General features: G+C 42.0%; 1 protein-coding gene across 2 annotated transcripts in view; it reads right to left on the minus strand.

The window, feature by feature from the left end:
* Nucleotides 1–4,162: 4,162 nt before the first annotated feature.
* Nucleotides 4,163–11,637, minus strand: part of egln2 (egl-9 family hypoxia-inducible factor 2) — a 9,563-nt gene continuing 2,088 nt past the window's right edge. Inside the window, exons 2-7 of one of the 2 annotated variants that reach the window (XR_004610754.1) lie at nt 11,514–11,637; nt 6,443–6,562; nt 6,184–6,320; nt 5,021–5,088; nt 4,627–4,883; nt 4,163–4,455 (exon numbers count right to left, since the gene is read on the minus strand). The exon at nt 11,514–11,637 is cut by the window's right edge and continues 1,311 nt beyond it. Coding sequence is in view for 1 of the 2 variants with exons in the window: in XM_034548799.1 (XP_034404690.1) it covers nt 4,831–4,883; nt 5,021–5,088; nt 6,184–6,320; nt 6,443–6,562; nt 11,514–11,637 (502 nt within the window). In the remaining variant the exon portion in view is untranslated. Of the gene's footprint in view, nt 4,884–5,020; nt 5,089–6,183; nt 6,321–6,442; nt 6,563–11,513 lie in introns of both variants that reach the window. The other variant, XM_034548799.1, reaches the window with a different exon arrangement.

Below are 11,637 nucleotides of genomic sequence, written 5' to 3' on the forward strand. Positions count from 1 at the left end.
GTCCTTAAGAACAGAGAGAAGAGGAGAGAGGAGCTCACTGTATCCTAAGATGTTCCCCAGCAGTCTAGACATATAGCAGCATAGCTAGGAGCCGGACCAGCCCTAACTTATAACAAGTCATAACTTCAGTTTTATCTGAGTTTAACATCAGGAAGTTGCAGATCATCCATGTTTTTATGTCTTTAAGACATGCTTGAATTTTAGCGAGTTGGTTGGTCTCCTCTGGTTTCATCGATAGATATAATTGAGTATTATCTGCATAACAATGAAAGTTTATGGGGTGTTTCCTGATAATGTTGCCTAAAGGAAGCATATACAGTATAAAGGTAAATAAAATTGGTCCAAGCACAGAACCTTGTGGAACTCCGTGATTAACGTTGTTGGTCATCGAGGCTTCATCGTTTACAAATACAAATTGAAATCGATCTGATAAATAGGATTTAAACCATCTTAGTGCGGTACCTTTAATGCCAATCGACTGATCTAGTCTCTGTAATAGGATGTCATGATCAATGGTGTCGAACGCAGCACTAAGGTCTAATAATACCAGTACGGAGATGAGTCCTTTATCTGATGCAATTAGGAGGTCATTTGTAATTTTCACCAGTGCTGTCTCTGTGCTGTGGTGTTTTCTAAATCCTGACTGAAACTCCTCAAATAAACTATTCTGATGTAGGAAGTCACACAACTGATTTGCGACTACTTTCTCAAGGATCTTAGAGAGGAAGGGAAGGTTAGAGATCGGTCTGTAGTTAGCCAACACCTCTGGATTAAGAGTGGGCTTCTTCATGAGAGGTTTAATTACAGCTACTTTGAAGGAATGTGGTACATGGCCTGTTAGCAAAGACACATTAACAATATCCAACAGAGAGGTGCCCATTAAAGGCAACACGTATTTAAGCAGCCTCGTTGGGATGGGGTCTAAGAGACAGGTAGACGGTTTAGAAGTAGAAACCGTTGAAGACGATTGGTCGAGATTGATTGGAGAAAAGACATCTAAATATATATATATATATGGGTTTACAGCTGTTTCTAAGGCCACTCTATTTGAGGATAGATCGAGAGGATGGAAGACTGGTGCAGAAGGATGGAGGAGTCATGCAAAACCTTTATTAGAAATTAGGGAGAGACGGGCACTGATAAATTATTTGCACACCCAACCACAGACACGTAACAGCATGTTCAGGTTCAACTATTTATTGTAAGAGTAATAGTTTGGAAGGATTGCATCATTGGGACTTAAGTGCAAACATACAATCTAAGTGAATACCCCAATGAAGAAACACATTTGCTTATATATCATGTCATGCTTGTTGACGGAGAATTTAGGATGTAAAAAATAGACATATGATGTCAAGCAAGTGTAGGCTGTGGTTCCATTATGTGAGTGCACATGCTTTTAACTGCCTCTGCTAACATCTTATGTGCTGTGTTTTCAATACTGTGTTTGTGAGTTCTATCACAATCCATACAGTCCAGATAGAAATGGAGGCAGAGATGGGGGAGAAATTGCATGCAAAGCTTACAGTAAATTCCACAAAGAACATTCACATACAGACTCCATAGTAGTTCACACATGAAGACTTTTCTTGTTACGTTCTGACCTCTGGTGGTTACACGTGATACTGCAGGAAGAATCAGACCTAAACTGCTATGAAGAAAATACGCCACACAGTGGAGAAAGATGACAGTAACACATTTGCCATGGAGTTGTCTGAAAAAACAACCCCTCAGGTCAAATACATTTACTTAAAAAATATATATTAAAGTTTTATATGGTTAGACTAATGCTTCTGAAAGGGTAGCACGGGGTAATTTAGATATTCAGCCAATACAACAGATACACCATTACGGGAAAGCCAAATCACTGGTATAGGTACAAACAGACTAGCATTAAACAGAAGCATATTCCCTTTCGACGATGGCATAGTGTCTTGAGTAGTTTATATTTCTGATCAGACTCCATGTGGATACAAAGTAGAGGAAGAAGTTGGAAGAGTGCTGCCAAAACAGCAGGGTCACAAGGTGCATTGCCTCAGTATGTTTTTGTAGATCTGCAGGTAATATTTAGAATTAGTTTCAGAATGTTAACTTGTTTGGCATGTTAATACACACACACACAGACACACACACACGCACACACTTGTGTGTTAAGAGAGAAAGTGGACTGTCTGTACCAGCCTATTGTCCACTGAGGAAATGTACTCTATTGTGATGATTGTTTCTTTATGTGTGCACTGTGCAGTATGTATGTATACTCCTAATGAACATCATAATGATATTGCTATACCGTCGTTTGATATAACTGAGAAGGTCAGGGTGACACGCATGTTTATTCTCTAAATTGTGGGAATGTACAATACTGCCCATTGCTATTCCCCACAGTCCAAGGTGTCAACCTAAAATGAATAGTTAGTTGTTCTTTTTATAAACGACAAGATATAATCATTACAATTGTTGTTAATAAATCTCCTCTTGACTGATTAACTGTTTAACTGACTGACGTTTCAGGCTTATGAATAATGTGTACGGGGTGGTGTAAGGTTAAGTGCCATATCCACATAGTGAGAAAAGAATCGGGTTTCTGATATTCACTGTATGCCCTGCAATTGGTGGTAAACCGTATTTTGATCCCTCATGTATGACTGATTTTATTACATTTTAACTTGAATTAACACCTTGCGCTTGTGCCTTGCTCCGATCATCGATGTTGCAGTTTACATCCACGCATGTCCAAAATGTCAGCACATCTTAATTTATCAGAATTTTGATCCCATTAGACGTTTGTGGTAAATTGTCGCAATTAGCATATGAATTATTGAGTTATGGCCCAAGATGTGTTTTGTGAGGTCACAGCGACCACCAAATTATAATCATTTCAACCTTGAGCAATTTGACATTCTTGCCAAATTTGGAAGAAATCTGCTCAAAGTGTTCCTGAGATATCGCGTCCACAAGAGGCCTGACGTAACGTAACAGTCACCTTGACTTCAGTCCAGCTGTGAGCACAAATTAGAAAACATTCCCTCCAGCTGAGATATCACGTTCACGAGAATACGGCTCTCTTGGTCTCATCTCTCTACTAAAAGTGGGATTCAGCGAAGACATTATTCACAAGCAAATTAGTTGTGTACAAAAACAGACAGGTTTTATTTAAATACTCCAAATTGAAAAAAAGACAATTTCCATTTGTTCTCATTGTTTTAGTTTCTATTGCATTTGAATGACCATATAATCCACAGCATAAAAGGCAATAATCTACATTCATTCACGCACGGCATTTCAAACAATAAAGTGCTAGTTAACCAATCTAGAATAAACTGAGACAATAACCACCCTCGTTGAGACAGTGGAAATATACACATACATGTGCAAGTACATTTCTACACACAAACACTCAATCCCACACATGAGCGGGCAATAGTTTGACCCTGCAGTTCACATAAGGCTGTGCTTTATTCTGTAGATGGTCTTATGTTTGGGCAGTTGGGAAAGCTTGGCTCTGCGCGAGTGTAAATCGTGTCATACACTGTGTGTGTGTGCGTGTGTGTGTGTGTGTGTGAACTCCACAGTAATCAGTTATTTAGAAAAAACGTTGTGTAGTCTTGAGAATCAGTTTCAAACATTGCAACTACAAATAAAAAGGATTTTGCCGCACTAGAATTTTAAGGCCGTTTTTTTTGTCTGATATTGTAATAAAGTCCTGAAAAACTTCTTGAACTCTCCTTAGTGTGCTATATTGAGTTGAACTAAACAGTAGAATTGTCTTAATGCAAGTTATAGGTGTGTTCCCGTCATGTTTAGAGTCCGGGCTTCAGGCAAACGGTAATGATGCTGCAGTACATGGGATTCATTGTTTTATTTTTGGTTTTTACTGTGATATTGAATAAAGAATCAAGAATTTCAATGGTATTGGTATCGACTACTGGTATTGAAACATCCCTAACTGGTGTCAAATCTGATGATATTGTCGAGCTTCACGCCATGCATTGATTTGCTCATCCCCTCCTACGACCCATCTGTTTTCCCCTTTTTTCTAGATTCTATGTTTCCATTGAAATCTTTCTGAATTTGGCGTTTTATGATTAAAGAAAGTGTGTCTAATCATTTTCAACAATTCATTGAGAAAATATTTTAAAAAAATGTAATGAATATCAGTGAATTTCGTTTCACACAACATCGCACTATTTTTATTTATTTTTTTTAAATCAAAGAAAGTGCTTCAATACAGTCATAACACAGAACATTCCTTCCGCCCACTCCAGTCGGGCCAGCCCCCCTTGACAATCGTAGGATTTGTAATATTGCCGCCGGAGCGGATCGGGCATCGACAACAGGGACCTCATCACAGACGAGCGGACATTACAGGGACAAAACCAGTGATGGCAACTCCTTGCACCCCGTTTTCCACCCCGTCTGTTCACCGATTCATGATTTATGCTCCTTGTGTCTGAACTGAAAAAATGACACCAAAGCAGAGTAAAACAATACCGTCTCAATACTCAACAGCATCACTGATAACCAAACAGGCAAAACTGCAACAAAATAAAATGAAGGAGTTTGTTTTTTGTTCTTCAGTTTGGTGACTTCATTTCTTTGTACCACGACGGGTAACTCTGATCTCACCTTTGTCACACGATCCAGTCCATTGTGCGGTTCACCTGCAACCTGACCACATGGCCGGGAAACGTCACAGTCTGAAAAGGGAATCGGGCAGCAGGCCGCATGGAGCTGCATTGATGACTGACAGACTGATGGCGTCTCTCTTTTTGATCGCGACGTTCGCTAGCAGTTCAGGAAGGCAGATCCTTCTTTCAGATAGAATGAGACTTACGTCCTGCTGTTTTGGGTGACAGGCACTTGAACACCCTTCTGTCCTGTTGCTGCACAGAGCGATAGAGAAAGTGCATGTTAGGCTATATTATTAAGTTGCACCAAATAAGACCAGAGGTGATAGAGTGCTTCAATAAAAGGAAAGAAAGTGAAACTGACATTGAACTACGACCGTGAAGAAGCTTACCCAATCTGTACTTCTCTTTAGCTTCAGCTCTCTCTTTGGCATCAAAGTACCAAACTGTGATAGCATAGCTGGAAACACAAGAAGCATAAAGAGATCTTATTATACTTAGTGTTGTCAGTACAACATATAACTGGTTGGGGAAGAAATGTGCCATTTTCTCGTGTAAACAAATGAACTCGGTTTAAGTTGAAGCAAAACTGCCAAAGACAGTTCTGGAAATGGCTGTGACAATAAAATTAAAATAAAGTCAAAATAAAGTTCATTTGCAGTTCAATCTGGTTTGTTTCCATTAAGAGTTTTATATTCACACCTAAATGTATCTTAGAAGTGTTCTTAAAAAGCCCTCGGAAATTTGATTTTAAATGGCAGAAATCTTTGTCCAGCTAGAGACAGCAGATTACAAAAAAGGACTACAGCAGGTGTCCAGCAGAGGGTTAACTTCTACAGTTTCCACTCTCTCCAGTGGGGTCGTTTTGTTTATTCCTGTCTCTAATGTCGGTGCCGCTCCAGCACGGGTCCTGCAATCGAACCTTCCTCCCCTCTCTCTCCCGACGACCCCGCACAGGAAACACGTACTTCCTGCCTCCGGCCCCACCTCGGCCCCCAGCAGCCCGATGGAGAGGAGGAGGAGAAACGCTGGAGTAAATGTGTCATGTGCCCTCGATGGACACAACTATTTGGTCCTACGATGCCAATTACAGTATGTGCTCAAGTGATAGCTTGCCTGTATCAGTCTAATTTTGTCAAGTCACTTTATCTGATTTGACAGTTATAAAAAAAAGCATCCCTGAAAGAGGTAGAAGATAGACAGGCAGGACTCCATGCTATAGCACCGACCAATCTGTCTCTGTATGTGTGTGTGTGTGTGTGTATCTTCTGCTATTTAACCCCATTTGCTACCTCATTAAAAATGTATAATCAATCTTTTGTTTTCAGGGCAAACTGTTAAACTCATTCTAATTTTATGTACAGTACATTTTAATTAACATAATGTACATGTATTTTCAGTATAGAGTGTACTGAAATATCCTCGCTATATACAGGTAATATTGGCAGTGTGCCCTACCTCTTCCCAGGCAATATAACACCTAACAGACCTTTATGAGAGAGTGTGTGTGCATGTATTGAATATCCAAGAGCCCGGCATGTTAAGAGTTACTGACCGAGTGGCGTAGGCTGGCTTGACTTCGTGTGGGTTTCTGCGGTCGGACCAGAATATCAGCAGCCGGTCAAACAGAGGTTCGATGTTGGCTACCATATTTTTGCCTTCAGGGTAGATCTGCAGCAACCCGCCTTGTTTCTACAAAGGCACACACAAAGCACGAAATACCGTTTTTTTTTATGATCATTCCCTCCGACATGTACTAGTGTTTTTTAAGTAAAAGAAAAAGGAAAAAATAATGGATCTCATCAATGATGCACCTTGACATCCCAGTTCTTGTTGAGATAGTAGATACATGTGATGCAGCGCCCGTCACCATTCGGGTTGTCAACATGACGGACGTAACCCGTGCCGTTCCCTGGGTAACAAGCAACCATAGCCTGAAACAGAAGAAATTAAGATGTTAGCTGTGTTCCAACTAACGGCAGCGATTAAAAAAGGAACAGTGTGTAGCATTTAGGGGGATCTATTGGCAGAAATGTAATATTATATTATTAAGTACATTTTTCTCCGGAAAATAAGAATCATAGCAGTTTTGTTACTTCAGAATGAGCCGTTTATATCTATAAATGGATTGAGTCCTCGTTACACAGCCGGCCACCATGTTTCTACAGAAACAAAGCAAACACCGGCACTCGAGAGGGCCGTTCACATTATCACGTCGGCCACCCTAGTTGTCCTACACGCTTGGCATGCAAGAGGTTTCAGGTGGTGGCAATCTGAAACCACACCCATTGCAATCTGAAACCACACCCTACACACTGCTCCTTTCGGCTCTCCCACTGCTCCATGCTAAACTGTTTCCCAGGTGTACCATTTGCACATTTAACACAATACCCCATGATGCAATTTGTGAAACGCACACGCAGTCCAGAGAGCAGAGAAAGTTCATTGGTTGTTCTCAGCTCCAAAATGATCTGCAGATAGAGTATATATATATATATATACGTTCAAATAATGGTCTTGCGCTGGTATTTCCCCTGCTTGATGTCTATGTGTTAGAGAGCGCTGCTTTCTCTGGGGAGTAAGACTCCAGACCGGAGGACTGAAAATGTACTGCACCCGAGTGAAATTAAGCTGAGCCCGTCTCCTTTGACATATCATCAGTTGGCGTTTCGGCCCAGAGTTGTGTAAATAGTTTCCAAACTGTCTCCAGTGGCTGTAACAAGCAGTCAGTCTTTCCTGCTGTTGAGCCAGGAACACATGATTCACTGACTGACATCAGCCTTCGCTAGCAGAGAGAGATTCTAAGTCATGATAGTTGGCAGCCTGTCGAGTAATAACCTCCCTTTTATCTCTCCGGGCTACAACTGTCTTGACTCATAATGTTCTTCACAGGAAGCAAACGTTTCAATATGAGGAGTCTGAGCATCGCTTCAGCTCTGTTCTGGGACACTATCATTCATGACTAACAGGTTCTGCACTGCTGCAGTATTGATCCGACTCGCCCAGCGCTATCATTTAAGACGCTGTAATACAGTGGGAGAGTCTCAGCCCTGAGGACATCAGACAGCACTCACATAGATTTCCAAGACAAATGCACCTGTTCTTGTGTAGTTTGTAAAACTCATATTTAAGGGGCCGTTTTGTGTCGGAGGAGGTTTTGGTCCTCCTCCTCCTCTTGAGGTGTTTCTCTCCTCATTCACAGCCAACTGGTTGTGTGATGTGCGACTCTGTTAATTGTCAGCTCTCATTACTGAACTAAGCTCGCAGTCAGAGCTCATTAACTTCCGGCTCGCATGCGGATAACTCTTTTATGAAATGTAATACAAACTAGTGCAGTGCCCATTCAAGGCGTGGGTGTTTGGAGCGCATTCCTGTCCACAGCGGGCCGATTGCTTGGCCCCCGGAAGTGCTGTTTTCAGCCTTCTTGAGCCGTTCATCATTCATTGACTCTAGGGAAGTGAAGAAGAGTTTGGTTGTAATGTTAGTATATCCAGCATCCAACAGCACACGGGAACTGCAGTCGAATAAGCCGCAGCCTGTGAAGGCCCACTGTGGACGACATGCTCGACTCAGTCTGCAGAGCGCCGGAGCCCCGCTGTTACTCAGAGTGCCAGTGCTTGTTTATTCAAAATGTATTAACGTGCCACGTGTCTATAAATCCAAAACTGAACTCATCCCTGGTTCCCCACCAATGCACCCGCCAATAGTTAGATAAATCATGTCCACGGATATTACCTCTGTACATAATATGAGGATGAGTGGTTATTTATGGTGTGCATGTATTACAAATGGGGGTTTTCACAGTTCACAGCTTTTATCAAACTGGTAACTGCTCAGCTCTAGCCTTACACACACACACACACACACACACACACACACACACACACACACACACACACACACACACACATTTTGTCACTCCCAGCTTATATCTTATATACTTCCTTGGCTCATACTATAGCCCAGAATTCATCAAGAGTCACCTCTTAGTTCCTACTTCTACAGGCTGGCTAACGGTTTCTGATGTTATAATAACAACCTTTGATCCAAGTGGGTGCCACACTTACACCCAAATGTCTGTTAACATCCGCTAATGTTCACAGGCTGCGAACAGATTCATGGAATCACTAACAAAAACTGGACAGATTTAGAGAACTGATATGTGTGTGTATGTTTTGAAGGTTGGTAATGTCCATAGATTGGAAGTGCATCGTTTGCACTGATACACGAGAACAAAAGTCTTAAGTACTTGAAGGTTTCTGCCATTTTAGACGGTCACCATATTTGGAGAAGGCTCTGCTATCTGTACCTATACTTAGGAATAGATGGTGGAATTAGAAGCATGATCATACTCAAAAGCTGATTAATTATTTAGAAAGATTTCATTAGAATTTGAAATGAATACTAGGTTTAATTAAGATGATGTCTTCAAATACTTGTTGTATGGGACATGCAGTCCAAAACAGAAAGATATTAAATTTACAACTAAATATAACTTTGCCAATCGTCTAAATGAATAATTGACTATTTGTTAATGCATTTACACTGGCAAAATCACAATATTGTGTACTTAAAAAACAAACAACTGGACTACTTCATTCACCCAATTTGCCATTGAAATGTTTGACACAAATGTCCCACAATGCCATGAGTAATGAATATTGAGAAACGATTTCATTATATTAAAACGATACACGAGAAGCTCAATTACTTCATAACACAAACTGTGGGAGAACTAATTAACGTTTGCTGTGAGCAGCCGGTGGACAGCAGTCCGGCTTGACTAGATCACAGAGCTAACTAAAACTAAAAGGAGGTTGCATTGAGTTATATGCGTTAATGACATTAATACAATCTCGGAAACAAATATTAACTGATAATGATACGATACGTCTTTAGTTTATCTGAACTCAAACGTCTCTCTATCCATCATCCATCCTTGTATGCAAGCAGGTCTGTAGCTGCACTGTGTGCGTCAGCATGTGACTTCTAGCTCCTGTCGGCATGGCGGCACCGCCGAGCTCTAGCAGGGGCATCTGAGGACAAGCTGCTGCAGCAGACACTCATTATGCCGATCTTCTGCTGCAGCGCCCCGTTCTCACTTGCTCAACGCTATCCACCCACTCCTTGCCCCCCCCCCCCCCCCCCCCCAGTCTATCGCCTCCCCCTCATGTCTCGTTCCCTGCACAGTTGTCTCTTCCACCTTCACTGTTTTAACTGAATTACCTTTCCATTGTTAACACTGTAATCCCTCCTACAGGAAGTCTCACATCGGATGACTAACAGGAATCAGGGTACAAAGATCATTCCCACTGCTGTTGCAGCATTATTTGCCAACCCCTCTTCTTCTCTCTACATCTCTTTCATACAGAATGCAGAGCTCTACTCTGTATGGGCCTGTTACCAAGGCAACGGCTGGGAAATATGTGGTCTCAGTGGCAAACAAGAGGATTGATAAAGACGAAGGAGTGAAGGACGGGTAATAGGAAAGGAGGAACAAAAATTTTAAAAAAGGTTTTGGGGATAAGGACAAAAACACGCAGTGACGTTCTACGTGGCTTTACTCCTCCCTGATCATCCTCTTTTATTCTCCTATTGCTTTCCTTTCTCTTTTATGCAGTCAATCATTGCTGTATCCTGCACTCTTCTCCTGGAACACCAGCCAGGACATTTTGTACTGTGCAGCATGAACTTCTTACCAGACTAAACGGCGAGACCTGCCCAGGGAACAGTTGGCATTTGGCAACAGATAAACACACGTTACATCCTGATAAGCGTCTGGAAGCGATAGACAGACATATACACATACACAACAATGCAATCTAACAACAAACAAAGTTGGCAGCCCCAGAATAATCTAATTTAAGTATGACAAATAGCCGGAATCAAATGTAACAAAGCTTGAGTTCTTTTAGGAAGAGGCCTCTTCTTCAGAACAAGCAGGTGAATCGAGGCAACAGCTTTGATGCGTTGTCGATGTCACAGATTAAATCCACTTCAGTCACAAAAGGATTGTGACTCAAAGCGTCAAGAGATAAAGAGGGTTTTTGTATCTTTTGCTCAGCGATGCAGTATTTGTCAGCAGTAGATTGCAACTCAGCTGAAGACAGAAGTATTTTGCACTCTAAAAGCACAGATGTGCACCTTGAACATGTCATTGTAGTCACTTTGTCACAGACCAGACTTGAGCACAGATCAGTCCGCCCATATTCAAGAGAGCAAAAGCTGCTGGTGTGAGGAAGGCACTGAGGGTGCACGTCTGCTCGAGTCGCTAATGTATCACGATGCTATGTACGGATGGGGTGGTGAACGACGTTCAGTCCTGCGTCTATCTTAGGTGCATCTGTGCATGGCATTTTAAGAATATCAAGAAGGGAAGCAGTGTAGTCACAGTAAAATAAAATAAAACATGCGGCTTACGTGGCTCAATATATGACATTAAGGAAATAAACAAACACACAAAAACTCCTACAACCTCAGCGCTGTCTGCATGGGTAAAAGTTGTCTTCAAAGACAGAGATGTAGTGATAGCAGAGGAGATAGAGAGAGATTTATTTTTCATCTGGCTACGCAAGACAGGCAGGGACAGGATCTAAACAGTCACATGGCCAGTTTAGGGAGAAGGCAGTATAAAGTTCATATGTGCTGGAAACACAGCAGGGTCCATTACTGACTCCCCTGGTGTGTGTGTGCGTGTGTGTGTGTGTGTGTGTGTGTGTGTGTGTGTGTGTGTGTGTGTGTGTGTGTGTGTGTGTGTGTGCGTATTATGTCTGCAGACTGACTGACAAGACTGTTTGTGACTTCTGCTAACTCTGGCATGAAGATGTAAAAAACACCCCGGCTGGACATCTTCTCCCCTGAACCCCACCCTGTCGCTGCTCTCACCTTAGTGCGTCCATTGATGACACAGTCTCCCAGCTGTCCATTGGCTGCGCTGTACATGACGGCCTCGTCAATATAAGCCATCAGCGCCCCGATGCTCTCACATCCGGGCTCTCGTCCCTCCACC

The sequence above is a fragment of the Cyclopterus lumpus genome, chromosome 13 (assembly GCF_009769545.1).
Source record: "Cyclopterus lumpus isolate fCycLum1 chromosome 13, fCycLum1.pri, whole genome shotgun sequence".
In the NCBI taxonomy this organism is placed as follows: domain Eukaryota; kingdom Metazoa; phylum Chordata; class Actinopteri; order Perciformes; family Cyclopteridae; genus Cyclopterus; species Cyclopterus lumpus.